Source organism: Ischnura elegans, chromosome 1 (genome assembly GCF_921293095.1).
Source record: "Ischnura elegans chromosome 1, ioIscEleg1.1, whole genome shotgun sequence".
In the NCBI taxonomy this organism is placed as follows: Eukaryota; Metazoa; Arthropoda; class Insecta; order Odonata; family Coenagrionidae; genus Ischnura; species Ischnura elegans.
The window spans coordinates 9,331,784-9,353,363 of record NC_060246.1 but is presented as its reverse complement, the minus strand read 5'-3'; the positions used below and the strand labels follow the sequence as shown (position 1 = coordinate 9,353,363).

Here is a 21,580-nt window from a genome sequence, read left to right as displayed (position 1 = left end):
ACTTGGCGGAAGTCCGGGGTAATATCAATTTTTTCTCTACGCTTATGTAAAAAAAGGGCTGAAAACAGGCTCCGCCATTTTGTTATATATCTATGATTATTGTTGAAACAAAATCTTTAAAACCCCTTTTAATGAAATAAAAAGAAGTGTCAATTAAGATGATATATCAGTTTTGTCGATAAAATTATTCATGACACCACTGCACGAGGATAAATTTGGCAATTTTCAGAAAAAATTGAGGGTGGTCGTTTTTCGCTAAATTTGTTCGCCTCACATATATTGTTAACGTGAAAACACAGGAATGAAATAATCTGGAAAGTTATGCACAATTTATTTGAGAATATGTATGCGAAGTTTCAACTTCCTAGCTCAAAAAAATTGTTTTTGAGGTTTTGGCCAGCTTTTTTCGATTCTAGCCCACTGTGCGTCGGTCAGAAATGATGTTTATATTTGCAGTTTTATTCCATTTTTCGCTAAATCTAAACGGCAAAAATGTATGGAAAAGGAAAGAAGTGAGCGTAACAAAGTTTATTATTTCATGTTCCATAATGGCTCCACACAGTTAAGACTGAAGTCATCAAGTAATCTTGTCAAAAATATGCTCCTGAGTTGCAAGAAAACTGATTATAAATATTTGATTTCTGCGTGACGATGTAGTTTTTGCAACCCAATGGTCACATGTTGCCGATCATCAGTCATCTACTTGTTGGATACGTTACCACGGCAAACGGATAGGTTCCGGTATTAAAATATTTTAATGAGGGCCATGAGTAGCTAACCTTATACCAATAACGTCACGTGCCTCAGGAGTCGTCGTGCGCATGCGCAATGCAAAAAATCAAGCTAAAAATCATGCCATGCAATGTTAAAATATGAATTGTGAGACTTCGAATTGTTTGGTTTCAAAGTGTTGTTTACCGCATCTCGCCCAATACAGCTGAATATGTCGTAGGTGGATGGTGTTATTGAGACCAGCAGAGTACATTTACGGGCGCATCTTTTTACAAACATGGCCAAAGATGCAGACGAAAAAAGTCTTGTAGATTTTTTTGAAGTAGTCAACCTATCGCGGAAAGCAGTTCTTTTTTTTGGCGTCATTGGGTAAACAATTGAATTCGACGACGACGTGTCAGGAGCAAAAACGCACGAAAGGTTAGAATGGAGAGAGACCTAAAGAACGCGATACTCTGTCTCCACTTCACCCCATTCCACAGCACAGCAGGAGCAAAAAGCACCCTATCTGGTTGTAAAGCAATTTTTTTTTAGATTAGATTGCCAAAGACTTGGTTGTTTACTTGGATTTCTCCATGATATAGGAACGTCAAACAATTCTTTTTCTTATGAGCGTGTTAGTTTTCCTGTGAATGCTGGAGCCTTATTTTTATTCTCTATTTTCTTAGAACACAAAGAATTTTTTTGACATTTGATTGTTTTTTTTTTAGTAGCATTAGACAGTTCAAAATACTATTTTTTTCTTTTACTGATCAAATTATTTAAATTGTCTATTTTTAATATTTTTCCATGTTTGAAATCAAATGTAAGGTAAAAATCAATACTATGCATGAGCAAATGAATCAAGTATCACTACCTCTATATTATTCCGTTATGAGCACCTGTTATGCCAATCTGTTCTCTACAAAAACTTTTAGTTGGGAGAAAACAAGCTGGCAAACAATTTAATTAAATGCGTTTATGAGATTTTGTAATTATTAAGGATTCAACTCTAACATGAAAGTAAACGAGCTGTATTGATTTATGTTGTAAAAATGATGTCCTTGTATTTAATGTTACATACACATTACATAACTGTGTGATATTGTTTAGGCTTGCGAAGGCCTTAACCTTCATTTTCTCCTTTCTTGAAGTAAAAAGAGGTTGCCTGTGTCACTGTTCGCCGTCTTTTCATTTTCAGTGAAGTGTCTGTCTCGATGATCGACGGGAAGTTAGGCAGTTCCTCGCTTCTCTTTTTTTATGGTCTCCACGCCTCTTCTAATCTTGTCCGAGATGTTTTTAATACCTTTCTTCGAGAGTGAATGAACGGAAGGAAATAAAAGACTGCCTGTCTTTTATTTCCTTCCGTTCGTTTCAAAGAAGCGATTTTTCCCTTGTGTGATCTTATTGAGGAGGCTTTTGAAAAGAAGAGAAAGGTGTTGTGTAGCAGCATGGACCTAGAGCTGAGTAAGAGAATGGTGAAATGCTATGAGTGGAGTCTTGTCTTGGGAGGAAAGGACATTATTGAGAACTATACTAAATAGAAAGAAAAACCTATATACTGTAGATTAAGTGTTTTTGTTGTATTGATATCAGCAAAGATATAGTGCTATATTTATGGAAAAAATAAATTCCCGACTTCATTTTCGTCAGTTCAGTTAAGTACCATGGATACAGGCGCATAGTCGTAGCAACAACGATAGAACACATATCGACGGCTAAGTTCTAACAACACGTATTATCTCAAAAATAGCAAATTTTGAGGAGAGCAAATAAAACGATTAATTTATTTAACTTGTACAATGAAATTGAAAACCCAAAGTTCATAAAACGGAAAAAGAAGCATTCCTTTGCAAACAGAGAGTTGTTTTTGCTTGTATTTTATTTTTTTTAATGTTAATACACTTTCAGATACCTATTTCAAACCGGTAGAATTTGGAGATACATGTTGTTAGAACTTAGCCATCGATATCTGAATACTCTTCATATTCTCCTGTAATTTAATGCGAATTTAGAACTAAACCTAAGTAAGAGAATGGTAAAATACTATGTGTGGAGTGTTGTGTTATGTGGATACGAAACGTGGACATTGGGAAGGAGAGATAGGGATAGGGACAACGCTTTTGATATGTGGGTGTCGAGAGAGAGAGAGAGAGTGAAGTGGGTCCAGGGTAAAGTGAGGAATGAGGATGTGCTGGAAAGAATTAGGGAGAAAAAAACATTATAGAGAACTGTAACGAGAAGGAAAGGGAATTGGATCGGGCATATTTTAATAAGGAAGGGGATTTAAATACAGCAGTCGAGGGAACAGTCGACGGAGAAAAGAGAAGAGGAAAAAGAAGGCTGAAGATGACGGACGTGGTGAGGTCAGGAAGAAGGTTTAAGGAAACCAAAGAGGCGTTGGACAGGAGGAGGAGGAGACGAATCGGTAGGTAGTGATGGTATTTAGCGGTATGAGACGCCCGATAGCTGAGGTCATTTGTGCCATTAGAGAAGGGGTAGGTAAGGCAGGGTGGAGAGAAACCCGGCGTCGGCATTAGCCTGCTCTCAACGAAAGGCGCCGAGGGGACCACGGCTTAACGTCCCATCCGACGGACGGAGTGTTGTGCTTGAAACGTCCTCCACATAAAATTCAAGCAGGGATCGAGCAGTCTCTGAAAATTCTTTGCCACGGCTGGGATTTGAACCGGAGTCCACCGGGTGGGAAGTCAACACTCCATCCGTCCTCGCTATTGTATCTCGCTATTGTAGAAAGCCCTCTTCGCCTGCGCTATTCTACTGACTATTTCTTTCTTGCTTCGTCCATCATTGGTAATTCGGTATCCTAGGTAACAAAACTCTTTCACTTCTTCAATCTTTTGTTTTCCTAGCTTAATGATTGTCCTAGCCTCGTCTCTTTAACTGCATGCTAACATATACGTCTTCTTTTTACGATTTTCAGCTGATATCTGGCCATTGCCCATATTTGCCAGAATCTTTTTCGAATCCTTCCCTGTCTCTGGTATGAATGCTAACCAAATGAGGTTTCCGAATTCAAGCTTACTTATTCTTTTCCCGTGGATATTGTCAACCAAAGCCTTCTCCTTGATCATTAACGCATGCCCTTATGTCTTTTTCCTCTCTTCCTCATTCTCTTACTCCGCTTTAGCTTCAATCCGATTTCCGCGGAATCATCGCTCTTGCGAACAAATCAAAGCATTTCATTTGTTCTTTCTGGTGCGTGTCTGTGAGCGGAACGCCCTTAAGAAGAAGAAGAGAAAAAAGATGACGAGTGCCACTCGCAGGCGCTTTTCCGAACTCTCAAATATTGCCGCCATACATTCATCACGTGTTTGCCACGAGTAAGCGATAAACGAGTTTTTATTTTTCCTTTTTCCGTGTCCACGGCCCCATTTATTTTCACTCCCGATATTATTTTCTGTGCGCGCGGATAACCGAGTGCCTGGCTTCCCTCGGAAAGGCGTCAGAGCATCGTGTACATCTATCATTATCTTCGGGAAAGAAAAGAGAATCACATGAGAGGACAAGAAAGACTTATTTACTTCACTTCCTGTCGTGGTTGACCATTGAAACGTTCGAAGTTTAGGTGGAATATTGTTCTGGATTTACAAACAGCTTGAAATAATTTACGCCTCAAGACTTTTTCGTTTTCGATCCCTTCTTTTTATTCCGTACTATTCTATTGGGTGGCTATGATTATTTGTTTTGTAAAGTTTCCCGGCCTTTATGCGTTTTTTTGGCTCGTTGAATTGTGTTTTGAAGGATATTGGATTGCATTTTGAATTGGCCTTTCCAAAATGGTAATTTTCAACATTTAGTATTTACTACTCAGAATGCAAGTCTAGTCATCGGTACAATTAGAAAATAGTGCTTAATTTGTAGTATCTGCATTCCCATGAATTCTTCTTTCCCTAGTTTCACAGGGACTGCATAATTTTAATACTTACGTTTTAATTTTTGTGTCAATGAGTGTCATGAACACAGTATTACTGCATTAGAAAAGTACTTAAGTTTACGTCAGTACGCGTTTCTTTTGCAATTTAATTCCAAATTAATGCCTTTTAATCGCCCCTCTAAGATTGATTAATGACGGATGGTTGGAATTAGTACGTTTCCACGAATATAATGAAATTAATATTTCGATTAGAGATTAATATTCATGTCCCCAGATGCTATTATTACAATACTTTTTCACACATTTTCCCTCGGTTTTGACCTTCACGTTTTCATTTTACATGATCAATGCTGAAGGAGGAAAGTATTTCTATGTCTCTTACTTTGCCTTTTAGTGAATGCATATGTGAAACATTTATTCGAGGATAGATTTCTCGACTGGGATTATTCTGGCATTTATACTTTTATGCCCGCAATCGAGTTCAGCTGGGTAGGCTGTCAAATGAGACCTATCCGCTATCGTGTATTCTCAGCATGCGCTCACCTTAGAGTAGCGGTCTACGATCTTCTTATGACTGCTGAATATCTCCGTATTTTCTACACGGAAAAAAGTATAGTTAGAACTATCGAAATCTGATGAAATTTATCAAACTTTTCGGTTCATATGGCACATTGAAAAATTCAGTAATAACTACCAAACCCTGTTGATAAATTCTATCAAATCAGAAGCAGAAACAAACAGAAAAAATTAACGTAAACAAAATTAAAACGTTATCGCCATCACAAATATTGAAAACAAAATCATTTCTACCAACCTATCTTTTATGTAAGGCCCGTTTAAGAATCTTTCAACTGCAAATGTGTATTAGTATAAACAAAAGAATTAAAATTAGAAAAGAATTAAAGAAAAAATTAATCATAAATTCGATAAAAGTTACCAAACTCTGAATCGTATTGAATTATTTCAGTTATATTTACCAAACTCTTTCGTACAATTGACCAAATTACGAAATATTAAAATGTTTGATGAAATATATCAAGAGAGTTTAGTAAAATAAATCAAGTGCTTGATAATTTACATCAAAGCTTAAGTATATTTAACAAAAATACTCCCTATCGCACCAGTTCGATAGTTTTAATCAAATATTTTTTTTACGTGTACCCTTTTGGCTCTCACCGTTGTCAGCTTTTTTAGTCGTGAATAATTTCACCAAGGCCCTAATATGTCACTTATTTTCTTCCTGAAAAAAAGTTTCCTAAAAGCTCCGTGTTCAAACCTTTTCCACCTGGAAAAACCCGGATAATTCTTAGCCTTCGATTCTTTTCATACTTGATATTTGTTGGTTTTTTTACATGAATTCATCTTAAATATTTGCTTGCTTGTGCATCAAAGATTTTAATGCAGCAAAATTGCACTGAAAAAATTTCAACGTTGATGGAGCTTAGGTACTCCGGTATAAAAAAACAATAAAAAGGAATTAGCCATGCAAAACCATTATTTTTCATTTTAGATGCTAGGACCTGACCTCTTGTTATCATCCACCACTAAGTATCGTAGGGATTCAAATGATTTTTTCGAAATGAAATGCAATGTATTTTCGCGAGTATTTCTCTTCACTTGTTGCTGTAAATTTTATATAGTCTTGGTTTGAATTGGGCTGCGTTAAATGCTTCAATCAGCTAAATGGAACTAAACTACGTAGCGGGGGAAATAATCTCTCCTGTTTCGATATAAATGCCTGCCATGCCGATGTCTCCATGCTTCTGGGTTTCACCGCGTGGATTTTCTTTGCGACGACAGTTTCTCCGGTATTCCAACCGGCGTCTTCAGGTCGATCTTCAAGATGACTCGACCTGAAGACGACGTTTGGAATACCGGAGAAACTGTCATCGCAAAGAAAATCCACGCGGTGAAACCCAGAAGCATGGAGACATCATCTAGACAACGTGGCGGAAAACTACGCATCAACCTGCCATGCTATTTTTAATGAGCGATCTTTCAATGGGAATGAACACAATGATTTTGCCGTAATTTTCGTTGAGTTAGTTTATTGTCAAGCAAAAGCAATTTGGATGAGTATTGCTGTCGTTTCGGGTTTTTGCTTGAATGCATGCTTTTACGGTGAAATCAAAAAGCGAAGTTGGAAATTGTTAAAGATATTCATCACTCACCCCGTGTGTATTTTACAATCGTCAGCAAAAACCTTCATTCCTCTGTGTGTTAAGCGACCATGAAGCTACGAATATCTTCTCCCTCTCAAATGTAACCCTCCAAAAATGTTCTTCAAATACTATTATTTGCTTTTTTGTGGAGTTCATCCATTTTTCCGTCCGATTCATTATCTTTTGAGTAAAAAGCGGTCCTTATGGACAGTTTTTCATATTCGCGAAAGCGTTCACTTTACTCTTTTTGTCATTTCGAACCATATATTTTTCGTATTTGATGTTTCATTTTTCCTCCTTGGGTTTGACACTCTTTGCTTTTTTTCAAGGCTTGTCCGAGGGAGAGCGGCCAGCCGACTGCTGTAATTTGTCTTTCCCTTCGCGCGGAAAAACTCCCATTTTAACTCAGACGACACTATTTAATTTGAGGCTAATAAATCACTGGACTCCTCTGAAGTTACTGAACCATTCGTTTAAAAAAAAATCCGCAGTAGGACAACTTCAATTCGAATTACTTCGATTGAATCGTATTTCTGAATAGAAATAATTGCTGTTAGGGCTTGCGTTTACTGTCACTCTTTTGTTTCTGACACTTATTAGTGCGAAACTTTATCGTGCTTGATGTGTCCATAGATTCTTTACGTCCTAAAGAAACAATTGTTTATCCCACGCATTTCATCCATTGTTGACATTGTTTTCTTCTTCCGCTTTCTCTAAATTGAACGATAAGTGGGTCATGTAAACTCTTTGTCACATATAATTTTTATGGTGATAAAAAATAGCGATTCGCCGACAGGAACTCTCTCTCTCAGAACAATCTTTTTTTTACCGAAGCAGCACTTTAAGAATGCTGTGGTAATGTCTTTATTTTATCTTTAAGCATTCCTCTTTTTCTCAATAATTATTTATCTTCTGTAAAAGATGAGTACAACAGAACTAACCACGGTGATAACTTTTACGGAGTCACCCGCAAGGTGCAAATTGTACGAAAATTCCACAGAGAAAAAAATCATTCGCCATGGATTGATTGCTATTCCCATAATATGCTTTACCAGTCCGGATCATCCTCTCCGGTAAGGTCCATAAATTTCCACAAAGCTAAATTGATTAAAGTACTCGATAGGACATTGGGGTGCACGGGATCGAATCCCGGTTTAGGCGATTGATTTTTTTCTCTGTGAAAATTTAGAAAACTTTTCTTCTATTTATCGTTTATGGTTTCGAGTTTCAAGGAAAAGGCCTCCATGTATTTTCCACTGTATTGAGAAATTTCATGTTACTTTCTCTTCTTCTCTGTTAAATGGAAGTATGAGAAAGAGAAATTCTCTGAACACAAACACGTAACTGCCGCAAAGGAATATGATAGATTTGGAGACTGGAATGTTGAGAAACGCTTTTGTAATAGGAAGAATAAATGCATGAAAGAAAAACTCGTGAAGAGGAATAGAGAGTCTAATAACTGGGGAACTCGGGAGGTGCTTGAATAATTCTCCCTGCAGAGAATCTCGTTCGGAATTAAGATCGCAGCAATTAATCTTCTCGGGAGAAAGGCTCTTCTGTTGTTCTTGGACGTGCGGGGCACCCCTTGGACAATGGGGTTCAACACATTTCCATTTCGTTACTTTTTTTTCGTTTCGGGAGTTGAGAATAATTTTAGCAAATGCCAAAAATATGATCTTTGTATATTATTCATGTCATCTGTTCATATATCTTTTTTGTCTACCTTATTTTTTTATTTCCCTATTCTCTCACCCGAAAGAAAACCTGAGAGAAGTTTATTTAAGCATTTTTCAATTAATTTTTTTTCCAAAATACGCTCAAAAATTTTCCGCTATCGGCGATTTCGGAAAATTTTTTGTCTTCTACGGTGCCGTTTTATCGAAATATAAATTACAGTTAAGGACATAAAAATGACGTAGAGGGCAAATACAGGACAGAATAAAATGTAAAGTATCTTATATATGATTTTTAATTCAAAGGGAAGAAAGTTTAAATGGTTAAATATGCGAGAATCTTGTTCAAATGCTTCCATGCTGCTGGTGCCCAACTGATTTTAATTTTTTATTTCTGCTATTTTTCTCCCTTACCGTATTTGAAAAGTTCAGAAAGATATTTCGTCATGTATTCTAGTCCGAAATAGGTTATTCAATTGTTTGAGAAACTTGAACCCATTTGGGTTCAAATTTGGGTTTGGGTTTGAAATTAATAGTTGTAATAAAAAAAAAACTTTTTCCTGCTTGGGCATTTTGTGGTGCTATTAACAAAAAAACGTGCGAATGCAAAATCCGTTTGATAATCTTGCACGATGCACGCGTGAATAACCAGTTCAGAAAGTAAACCCCGTGTTTAAGTTAATTGTAATTGTTTTAACGAAATGTTAATTTAAATCAACAAGGGAAAGTGTTGAAGTTTATAAATAAGCAAAGGGTTGTCAAGGGTAAAAAGTTGTTGACAAGTTACCAGAGCAGATGAATAAATAAGTGAAAAGAAACAACGACATCGTGTAGAATTAAGAAGAATAATTGAGTTACATTACCCCGCATGGTAGGTACCACAATGCATTGCGCTATGGAGCTAGTATCACCAAATGTTTCTACTAGCTGGTATGATTTTCGTACGTGAGCTTCTCCAACTCCCTATTCTTCTTTCCGTTTACAAAAGCGAAGCTCCAGGAAGCCTGTGCGAGTTGTTCGAATGTTTTTTCGAGTTTCCATGGTTTCTCCAAGGAGGTTACCAATTGAGTGCATTTCTGTGGGAAGTATGTATTTATTTTTCTAGCGCTGCAGCGCCCGCAGCGGCAGGAGTCGCCAACTCCACTTCACTCCTCTTCGGATGCCTTTTCATAAAATGCAGGACGAGTGAATCTTCCCCAAAGTGGGTCTCTCACGATCTCTCTCTCTCTCTGTCTAGCTGCGACGACGCCTGTCTTTTATGCATTGCGGTGCGCTTGTAGGAGCGAAACGAAAGCTATAGAGTTGAGTTCAGATCAATTCGCAAATGGGATGGATGGAGCCGGTGGAATTGACGTCGCAGAATTCTTGCACTCCACACCATTTTCTGGCATTTAAACCTTAGAATCCAAAAAGGTTTTCGTCATATGTTAAATTCGACACGTTTAGATTTTTTTTGCTCATATAAAATGAGTCGTGGAGTGAGAGGAATTTCGCACTATTAATATGTACGGGAGAGTGGGGAAAAACCGATCTGCTAAGCTTTTTAATGAGAAATTTGGCTTTCTGGTACAAATATTTACACAAAATTAGCTCAATTGCAATGTTTACCATTTAAAGAAATAAAATACTGATGCATTATTCTTTACTGATACAGGTTAAATTTATATGAATTTTTTTTTCCAATACCGACAAAATGACGGTTTTGCCCCTCTTGTGGGGCAAAACCGACACCCATATGTTTTACATTAAAAAAAGTTTATAATGCTATTTTTGGGAATTTATATCACAAAACTCACTGTTTTTACAATGTACAGCAATATTTATTAATGAATAATTAGAAATTAACACTGTGTGAGTTTAGATTTACATTTTAGGAACAAAAGTCACATATGAAATTGTCATCTTCTTCTTCACAATTTGCGCACGCCTAATGAGCCCATCCTTTACAGTTCAAACACTGAATCCACCCCTCCCTCCCTTTAAATATTGAATATAATTCATTGAAAGATATGCATGCCGCCTCGTCTTCTTCACATTCTTCCTCATCTTCGAAAGCATTGGTTTTCATTTTCTTCGACTTCACTTTGTATATTTGGGGGGCTGTAACTTGGAAAGCAAGCTTTCTTTTAGGATCTTTTTAATTTTTATCATTCTTCGCCACTGTTCCTTTGTTTATAGCTTTCATTCTTTCTTTTTTATATTCTTTTCCTCCTTTTTTTCTCGTCTTCCTCCAGTTCTAATTTATAAGGTGGCGATGTAAGTGTGGCTGTCTTTCTAGGTTTTCTTCCTCCTATCTTTGTAACTCTTTCCTTCTCTTGTGGAGGTGGCATGATTAGTTTGGGTGAAATGTAATATCGCAGTTCAAAAACTCAATTTAATGCGGGCAAAGCTGCAATGGGTACAGCTAGTACTTAATAAATTGGGTTCTATTATTTTATTAGGTATAGTGAAGCACAGCTGATAAGTTGAAATATCGTGGGGCAAAACCGACCCCGGTCGGTTCTGCCCCACTTTCTGTTGACGGTTTTGCCCCTAGGTACTCAGTAAAACAATTATGGCAATTTGAGGTTATCCAAAATCATTAGCTAAGTTACTCGTACGTTAAAATATAAGTTAACACAGTAAATAAACACATGTACTCACATTCGGTAAACCAGATTCTCAAATCAAAATAAATATGACATTAAAGTTGTAAAATAAACTGGTTAAAACTTCAGAACTCTACATAACCCCAACATCGTCAAGCATGCCAACGAAACCAAGCTCGATCTGCTCGAAATGGCAGCCTCTTCAACTAGTTCATAGTTTTGCCGCTGGAAATCATCACCTACTAGGAAATATTAAAGGGGTCGGTTTGACCCGCCTGGTCGGTTTTGCCCCACTCTCCCCTACTCAAATTTACATCGATAGTAATTAAGTGAATAGCTAAAGGAAGTGATAAAAGCAATAACTGGTATCACAAGAGCAACTAACGATGGAACAATTCTAAGGAAAGGTGTACTATTTAGGATAATGCGAAGATCATCATCAACGAGAAGTAATTAGTGGTTGCCAAGAATACGTCCAACGGGTCGACTACATAACTATTATTGGTGCTATAAAAGCCAATACCCTGACAGTCAATTAGGGATCGTATAATGCCATTGGTCGATCGTTAATTTATTTGACTGCTGCGCAGATACAGAAACAGACTTGACGATTATGAAATTTACATAATTGACAAATATTGAAATATTTTTTCTTTTTTTAAGGTTATCATGGTATCAGAAAAAAGTGGCACTCCAGCGATAATGTTTTGAGGTTAATTTTTAAGCTTATAAATAAAGCCCAAACATTGAAATACATGCTGAATATGATTTTTTTAAATTTTTAAACAAAAAAAGTGCCATTTGCACTCTAGGAAAACAGCTCCATAGAAATGGCTTTACATTCTGGCGAATTTAAAATGCATATTAATGCGACTGATATTGGGAAAGCGAAAATAATTATTTTTCTGAATCGTTAAAGATAGGGGTGGGTGATGGTGGCGTGGAGGGATAAATTTATTAGTCGACGCCCATTGGGATGAAATCGCTAAAACCCATTTGAGGCGTCAAAATCTCATACATACTTTAAAGATGGCTGAATCATGATTTTGACGTTTCTCATTAAGCAGATGGGATCAATAGGGTAGTTTCCTTCATCAAATAAAACGAAAGGCATTGATTGCGATTCGTTACCTACCATTAGTGTATTCATAATATACAAATTATTTGGTTTTAGAATTCCCAGTTTAGGCGAATGGCAATGGTCAATTTTAACCGCATTTGAAAAAGGTCAGATTGGCGCCCATGCGATGCCACTCCACGTGACATCACAGGGACCTAGTTTCTATACGAGTAGATAGGAGTTTTACATCGTCTGAGATTACCAATGCATGCAAGAGGCACAGAGCTCAGGAAAACATCTCTTAATAATCACTTATTAAAAATGCCTATGCTCGGCAAGTTTTCTTCGTTTGATAGGGCATTAATAATCCTTATTTAAGCCAAGCGCTACCTGCTAGTAGGGTACTCTGCTACCTGCTAGCAGCCTGTATCTCAGCGAAACACATACCCTCGCCCCAGGGTCACCTCACACGGCGACAGCGGGAACCAGAAATACGTCACACGGAGTTTTCCCCAGCATTCATACTTAACCGTCGCGTTTTTGCGCGCTTGAAAATTTTCACTCTTCATTTAACCTCTTCGGTCCCCTTGTCCACATATGTGGACGGCCGGTTTATTATTAATTCACAGGCTAGTTTCTTCCAGTAGAATATTGTACTCTTGTACGCATCTGTGGACATACCTTTTTTTGAATTTTCCGCCTTGACAGCGCCAATTCTACATACTAGAAGCTATTTATTTCAGCATTTGTTTTCCAGAAATCAAAATGGCGGCCACAAATAAGCACATGGGAAGTAAGTAAACTATATTTCCGCTAATTTTCACTGGTTCATGTTGAATTTTTTTTCTTTTAATGTAATCATTATTTATACTTATGATGGTAGTCTGTTGTTTTTCGTGCGACCACCAATTATTTTTCTATCCTTCAATTAACAAATGTACACATATGTGGACATCGGGTTTAACTTTGCTGTTTAACATGCTATAGGCCTCTCTGCTGATGACATTTTGGAAATGTTAGGAGATAGTGATGTGGATATTCCAGGGGAAATATCTAGTGGTGAAGATGAAGAACATGATTTTAATGAATATTTAGAAGAATATTCAAGTGAAGATGATGTTCCACTAGCATCACTCCGTTCACCGAATTCAGAAAAAGGCACTCCGAAGAATAAAAAATGGACACGTGACAAGTGAGTTAAAGTGCATTGAATGATACTGCATGCACTTATGAATACATTAGTGAAAATAATAAATAAGTAATCTGCAAAAAATTGTACAACTTACAGGATGCCACCATATGTACACGACGTAGAAGATCTCTTTTGTGAAAATGAGGAAGGGAGTCAAAATTTCCTCGATATGTTTTTCGAGTATTTTCCTCCCAGCTTTTGGAAAAGTGTGGTAGAACAAAGCAACCTGTATTCAGTACAAGTAAGAGATCATCGCTCCATTAATATGACCTACGATGAAATCATCAGATTTGTTGGCGTGTCCATTTTGATGGGTTCACTAAATTATCCGCAAACAAGGCTGTATTGGAGTAGGGATTTGGCCGTTCCTCTCATTCAAAAAGTCATGTCACGGGACAGATTTTTCGAGTTAAGGAATCATTTACATTTCGTTGACAAATTTGTTACTAGCGATAGCGATGACAAGTTACAAAAAGTAAGACCGATACTTGATGCCTTTTTGAAAAAATGTCACATGCTACCTAGATCGAATGAACAATCTGTAGATGAACAAATGATTTCTTTCACTGGTAGATGTCCTAATCGACAGTATGTACCGAATAAGCCACATCCAGTAGGACTAAAAAATTTTGTTCTTGCAGAAAGAGATGGTCTTGTTCTTGATTTTCATATCTATGTTGGAAAAGGAACCATTCCTGATAAGGACATGAGGGAGCTTGGTCTGGGCGCAGGAATTGTGAAGTTGCTAACGAGGACGATCAGCCATTCCATCATCTACTGCGACCGCTTCTTCACTAGTGAAAAACTAGGTGATTACCTAGTGGCAAATAATTTTAACCTCTGTGGTACTGTCATGAAAAACAGAGTAGGTGGTGCACTTAGTATTTTGAAATCCGACAAAGAATTAAAACGGGGTTATTATGACGAGGTTCTGCGCAGTGATAAAAAAATGTGTTGTGTCAAGTGGCAGGATAGTAAGGCAGTCACTATGCTATCTACTTGCATAGGTAGTGAACCCCACTCATCTTGCTTGAGATGGGACAAAACAGAGAAGAGGAAACGTGAAGTCAACCAGCCTCTAGTTATAAAAAAATACAACCAATGTATGGGAGGAATTGATCTTTGTGATCGACTTCTAGCATATTACTCTTCTTCAATGCGTACCAAAAAATGGCCTTTACGGGTATTTACGCACTTTGTTGATTTGGCTATAGTAAATTCCTGGGTAATGTACCGCCGAAATTGTGTGAAGGCAGATGTACCAAAAAGAGAAATTGCCTCACTTTTGCAATTTAGAACTCGATTAGGCAATGCAATGATTCACTTTGAATCTGGAAGGGTTGAAATCAGGGAGGAGATCCAAAAAAAAAGAGGCAGGCCATCAAAATGTAGTTCAATTAGTCCAGGCCCTCATGAGAGTTCTAAAATATGTGTAAATGAAGAAACAGGCATTGAAGATCAGCAAATTGACCACGAGGATCAAACCCAGCAAAAACGTCGAAGAATCATACACCCTGTCAATGACGTCAGATTTGACAGGATAAATCATTGGCCTATTTTTAGCAATGACAAAAATGCATCACGTTGCAGACACTCTGGCTGTTCATCAAGAACTAGGATTAAATGCCAAAAGTGTGATGTATACTTATGTGTGAGCCTCAATGGCTGTTTTCAAAAATTTCATACAAGGCACTAAACATGCTGAAAGAAAACAATTGTTTTTTATTTTTTTAAGATTGTATTATGTATCATAATAATTGAACTATTTGATTTGTACTAAGATTTTAATTACTTATGTGCCTTTATTTTAATGTCATTGTAATTCATACTTGACATAACTGTTTATTTGAGAAATATTAAAAAATAAAAATTACTAAAAAAATTATTTATTCTTCATTTTGTTGATAAACTTTTATATTTTTATTCGTGGTACAATTTTTTCGCATGCAATAATAGTATTTGATCAATTAAGTAAAAAAAGTACATATATATCGCAATAAAAAACAGAAAAGTATATTTCACAATCTGCATATATGATCCTCATGTCCACATATGTGGACATAGAATATTTTAACAATTATAGAAACAATTTCAAAAATACTTCCACACACAATGTCAGTAGTCTCATATGTGCTAAATATTAGCAAGGAAACATTTTTCTGAGAGCCAGGTTTTTTTCGGGACCGAAGAGGTTAATCGCCAAAAATAGAATTGTCATTTAAAAATCTAAAAGTGTGGAATGTGTACTCCGGGAATAATAATCTTTCGATTTAGACAATAAAAAATAAAAGGAAACCTCCCTATTGATCAAAAATCAGGTAGAATAGTTTTTTACGCTGCAGGTAAAAACTCAAAATTTTGGAGTATGATTTTCATGCATCTGATTTTAAACCATCAAATCTTGAACACTCAATATTTTCATATTGAAATATAATATAATTGTACTTTTCTACAATTATTTAATAAATACGACACGTTTCGGCTCACGGAGCTTTCATATGATGTATCGTACCAGATGGTGGCTCTGTGGGCCGAAACGCGACGTACGCATTAAATTATTGTGGATAAATGCAACTACCTTCATTTCAATGTGTCAAACCCTCACAGTATCACGCCGGAATCGGTTGAATCGTCTTAATACTATTGATAGTTAGGTTTCAATTATCACATAAACATGGTGAAGAATGAGAAAAACTATTGAGACCAAAAATATATTCTTCGGTGCTATTTACATTCCCACCATGTAAATGTATATTAATATTTCCATGTTGATGGCTGGAATCAGACAATTTTCAATATTTACCTAAATTTATATTTTACCAATGAGCTCGCATTATTCATATCATATTACTTTATGGGATATATGTGTTTAATTCTGTTTTCTTCAGGTTTGATTCCTGATTGGACACGTCCCATAGCTTAAGGGCTGATCGTCGCATTATTGTTAACTTTTTGACTTCAAAATTCACATTAATTCGACTTCGAATGTTTGGAAATGTACCTAGAAACAGTATCACTGTTGCGTCACTAGTTTTTTGCTACCATATTAAATAAATATTTCAATCCTTCTCACTTATGTAAATTTCAAACTCGTTAAATCTGTTCCTGTATCCACGCAGCCGTCAACCAATGACATTTATGCAATTGACCCGTTGGACTATGCATTTTTGTCAACCAATTATTACTTCTCGCCGATTATCATCTTTGCGATTTCCTAGTACACACATATATTACAGTTTCATCCATAGAATTGAGCTTCATCGTAGGTTGCTCTCATGATCCCAGTTATTGTATTTATCACTTCCTGTCCTTTTTCACGTAATTATCGATATAATTTTGAGTCCATATTAATCACACGATAGTACTCTCACTCCACGAGTCATTTTGCATGAGCAGAAGAGTCACATTCTGTTTCGTCCTATTAACAGGTTAAACACTGGTAACGTAATATCTTAAATTTGCCGATGAATCAAGAAATGAGGCTGTTTTCGACCATGTTTGTCGTACTTTACGCGGTTGAATTTTGGCCGGTTGGAAAATGTATTCTGAATGGCTATGATACTTTCGGAAAGCTGAATAAATTGAGGTAAACAAAATAAAAGCACAGAGTTATGTGTGTCTAATAGAGTTCATGCTATCTATTAACGGAGGTGCAATGAAATGTATGAATATTAAACTTAAACCATTGATAGATTTATGCACATGTTATCAACAGAATCGAACATTATTACATAAGACATAATTTTAGAACTGTTTTTCGAGACGGATTTTACACTCTACTCACATTATTTCAGTTTCACCCCCTCTAGAAACCATGATGGTGATAACGACCATATAACGTCGACACCTTGCACTTATCACGCGAATGCAAATTAGTCTCCGCTTCGCAAAGTTTCGGTTTCGTCTGCGTTTAATGTCGCTTTGATGCTTTTCGGTGCCCTTTGGAAGGAGCGCAAACATCTGCGATTCGTGCCTAATTGCCGAACGGGTATTATTCCATCTTCTTGGGCCAGCCGCGTCTCGTGGAGCCAGATGGTGTTCATTCTCCCTTCAAAATTTCGGCAAAGGTTTTCTGGAGATTTTACATTAAGAATGATTTATGAGCATCTTCCATTCATTTTTTCAAAAAAATCCCTCAAATAGCGGCAAACTCGAACGAAAAAAGACTGCAAGTCGAACTAAATGGTCTTGTACTTGAAAAGAATACTACTTGTGGTGAATATTTTTTGAGTTCTTTAAATTATGTATTATTTATGTAATATATTACAATATATCTTGTTATCTTGGAGACAGGTCGCTATTAAAAAAATTTATCCCATACATGGACCTTACGTTTCGAAAAAGTTACTATATCATTATCATCATAATCATCAACTGTCATCAATACGGAGAATGGTTTGATACAGCTCTCCACTTAGTTCTCCTGTCAGCATGGATTTATTTTTTTTGAGGAGCATCATGATAATATATGTTCCCTGATATTTCTTAAATATCTTGTACCCTTGCTCTTTAGTAATTGTCACTCTCTTTCCTTTGATATAGATTCACGTGTGTACGGCATCGAGGTGATTACCGGGGCTAGAACTGGGATTTTTTGGAGAAGGCGTTCCTCGGAAGAGTCAAGAAGGGTGAGTGAATGTTTTCTCTTTGTTTTGATTCCGTTGAAATGGATTTTGGATGGCAATACAAGGCGCATCGAACGGCTGAGATACTGTACGGCTACGACTACTGTACTCCAGTGGAAGTGGGTCGCCTCCCTTGGGATGCAGTCAATGCGTAGAGTTTGTCCTGCATCCGTATAGCGTTTATATCTTTGCAAGCTTCACTAGGTGCATGAATGTAACTATAGAACAATGTTGTCGACCTCTAAATGTTTCGTCACCGCGCTTGGAAAAATCTCGCCACTCGCGAGATCCTTTTCCTCGATCCGAAAATCTCGTGGAAATTACCTGTAATTGGTGCTGTCAGCCAAAATTTACATTCGTGATGATATCATCCATCAGATTCTTGACTTTTCAATGCTGTTCCTTGAGAATGATGATCCTCTTTTGGAAATAGATTGCGAAACAAGAAAGAATAAATTTTGTTGGCTACTCAAAGTTTACTCAGGCTGCAACTAACGAAAGAACATGAAAGAATGAACTTCGATTGCTGTAGCTAGAGTAAGTAAACTCGACTAGCTAAAAAGTTTTTTCTTTAATTTTTCATAATGGAATGGTTTGGCACAGTTGAGCCTGAAGTCATCACATAAAAATAGTTCACTCTGCAGGCATAGCTGCGCTGCGGACAGTTTTAGAAACGGATTGAAATTTCGCCGAAGTGGCGACGCAAATCAAGAGTCTACTTGACAAAAAAGGGCCTCCTCCGTGCTGCAGCCTAGAATTGGTGATTAACGACTGACATTCTATACTTGAGGACTTGTTTTTAGAAGCGATAATAAGCTTTTCGTGTGTCCTGTGAGTACGGGGTCTGTAGTCTAAGCTACGCTGTGACTACGATCGCAAACACAATCTGAGATGCATATTTATATACCATGAGAACGCCCACATTTACCTAGTGAAATTTTATGCGACTCATAGAATTCAGCTTTTTGTGAATTGTTAAATTCCCGCCTTTTAATTAATGAGTCTGGTGATAATTTTTACGTGTGCTTTTTCAATCACGTTTTCGCGCGTGTGGGTCAAGAAGCCATTCATTGCAAAAGGTATTCGCACGTTTTTCACGCCCCCCTTCTTGTGTGGGCGTTTTCCTGCAGTGGGTTTTTTCGCTGAAGGTTACTGCACCCTTATCCTCATGTTTTTTCCCACAAACAGAAATCTTTTCACACAAAATTTTCACATATATTAGTTTATATTTTTGACATTTCACAAATAGTGTTATATATTGTATATATTTTGTATTGTAAACGTATATCTACCAATTTTTAACATTTTGCATTGACGCTATCGAGGGGTTAGGTGGAAGAAGGGACTTCTTAGTCTCAACCTCGTCCGAATTAAGGCATTTTATTATTATTACATCACTTCGGCAGGTTATGATCCCTCGTTAATTCCTTTCCTTACTAATCAACTAGATTACCCACGCCGGTACATTGCTTTATCCTGAGGTTTCACATCATAGTCGCGTTTCAGAGATCTGCTGGTGAAAGAAATCTATATTGGCGCGAGAGGGAAATAAAATAAATAAACTTCAAAGCAGAGACAATGGCGGATCCAGGATTTTTTTTCTGGGGGAGGGAGGATCTGAGAGGCAAACGATCTTCTGATACTTGAGATTGAAAACAACATACAACAATTACTGTACGTATTATTACTGAAAAGGATATCGTTCAAGTGGTGATTGGGTCCAGTATATCTGGCTGCAAGGGGCCCTATGAAAATATCAAGAACCGATAATTTCAATTATACATTTTTTTATATTCATTCAATACTTATAATATTAATACAGTATGAATGTATATTATGTATGCATATATAAATAAAGAACTGTAAGTAGGGAAACACGGGGTAGGGGGCAGAATGGGATTCGGTTTTTTTTTTCGTCTAGGAGGGGTTGTCAGCTAGCAGAGAGTATTGGGAATAGATTAATATAGCCTGTTATTGCTCATCTTATGCAGGCATATTGGTTTCGTTAATTGAGTGTTAACACGTGAACTGTGAGTAATGTGAATTTTAGCTGTTGTTTTCTAACCCCTGAATATTTTGTAGCTATGATAAGTCACATTTAAGCGCTTAAATTACAGTAACAATTGGTATTTGTTTGAAGTAGCCTAGTTACCCTTAGTTTCATATAATCGAAGGTCTGAGCAAACATTTTTTTTTGGATGTCAGTTCCAAGGTAAACGTGTTCTTGGGGCAAGAACGGGTAGGGCGGAACGGGAAAGTAAGAAAAAATTGTACAAAAGAATGATTGGGTGTAGAGAGACAAGTCTACGCTTATATTGCGGCGACTTTTTATTAAAAATTAGTTGAAGGCTGAGTCGTTTTGTTCTATTTGCAAGAAATTGGGATTCGTGGGCGGGAGTGGAAACGAAGCAGATAATTCTGTACTTGTGCGTGAATGGTGCGATTAGGCTTCAAAAAAGACTACTGTCTGTAAAAAAAAGCAAGATACTCGAGTTTGAGGAGCTCTAGCGTCTAAATGAAGCAATCGATTTCAATGCAATAAAAAGCATACGAAGGAGAATTTAGTTCTACGTTATATCATGTACTTTAAAAATTATTCGGCTCAACAGTATTTCCTGTACTTATTTTTTTCTCGAAAAAGTACCCGTTTTTTGCGCGTAAAATCAAGGTGCCCAACTTTGAGCGCTTGGCATTCCCGTAGTTTTCGTTCCTATAACTTGCAATTTTGATATAAAGAAGCCACATCTGTTACTAGCAGTTTGCCGAAAACAAATTGTTTATACTACAAAAGTTAACGGAGTTGTTGTAAACAACACAAACCTCTGCTAACTTCGAAACCAGTGAGTCAATTGAAAATTGATTGGTACTGTTGTCCTCCGTAGAATGTTAGTAATGTGTATACGTAGATCATACACGTTAATGGTCAGCAGTATATTCAATATCTTTTTATATTTATTTTTGTTTTTAGCTCTTGTTGTCGCCTTCTCCCTGCCTGACGGGAATGGCCTAAACAAAGCAACAGAAAAGAGAAAGTCTCTCGAAGTCGTGCGCAGTTGCCACATAGCGCATCGTGACTCACAGTACCCTAGCAGTTAATGAATCATTCGCTGGTTGCTTTAAAACTTTACCTTTAGGGATCTACATCTACATCTACAAATTACCCTGCGAGCCACCTCTAGGGTGTTTGGCAGGGGGTGATCAATCACCAGCATGCAGCATGCATTTGGACTCCCACTACTTGGATGATTCGACTATTGTTAGTGCAGATTCCCTCGGTGAATCAATCGTCCAAGAACGGGTTTTTCGGAGACGGAAGTCCAAATGGTATGAGTACAATTTGCTTTTTTCGCTGCAAAGCAGAAAAAAGTATGGACAAAAGATATCCTGTGTATCAAACTGTCTGATTGTCTTGGTCAGCTTGATATCAGTGAAAAGAGTCGCGGCTAAACATAAGGATTGTGAAAAGGAGAACACAAGTGGTGACCTTCCTACGGCACAGAAGGGGGTTCGTCTTTTGGGAAGGCCGAAGATCTTCATCGACGACTTCACGATTGGTAAGGATAATAAGTAATAAGGAGGACAGTGCACGGTTTCTATTTGAGGAATATGTTTCCTACGTTACGCAGAATGATGGATTACCTGCTAGAGAATGTTCCCGATTGCCCACGTTTCTC

The 21,580-nt window shown here is 37.2% G+C and overlaps 1 protein-coding gene and 1 long non-coding RNA gene across 2 annotated transcripts in view; both read left to right on the top strand.

Moving 5' to 3' along the window:
* The first annotated feature begins 12,673 nt into the window (after positions 1 to 12,673).
* LOC124154279 (piggyBac transposable element-derived protein 2-like) lies at positions 12,674 to 16,204 on the top strand. The gene is made up of 4 exons (XM_046527905.1): positions 12,674 to 12,882; positions 13,077 to 13,281; positions 13,378 to 14,255; positions 16,170 to 16,204. The coding sequence occupies exons 1-4, from the start codon at positions 12,855 to 12,857 to the stop codon at positions 16,202 to 16,204; spliced, it is 1,146 nt and encodes a 381-aa protein (XP_046383861.1). The 5' UTR covers positions 12,674 to 12,854.
* A 1,627-nt stretch (positions 16,205 to 17,831) lies between these two features.
* The window catches only part of LOC124155326, a 390,208-nt gene continuing 386,459 nt past the window's right edge, over positions 17,832 to 21,580 (top strand). Inside the window, exon 1 of the long non-coding RNA XR_006864171.1 lies at positions 17,832 to 17,909. This is a non-coding gene — a long non-coding RNA (uncharacterized LOC124155326). The remainder of the gene's footprint in view (positions 17,910 to 21,580) is intronic.

Bases quoted from the DNA above. Each gene is read 5' to 3' on its own strand.
- LOC124154279 (XM_046527905.1), top strand. From the start codon at position 12,855: ATGGCGGCCACAAATAAGCACATGGGAA. The intron at 13,282-13,377 runs GTGAGTTAAAGT...TACAACTTACAG, and splicing joins AAAAAATGGACACGTGACAA to GATGCCACCATATGTACACG. The intron at 14,256-16,169 runs GTAAGGCAGTCA...TGTTTTCTTCAG, and splicing joins TTGTGTCAAGTGGCAGGATA to GTTTGATTCCTGATTGGACA.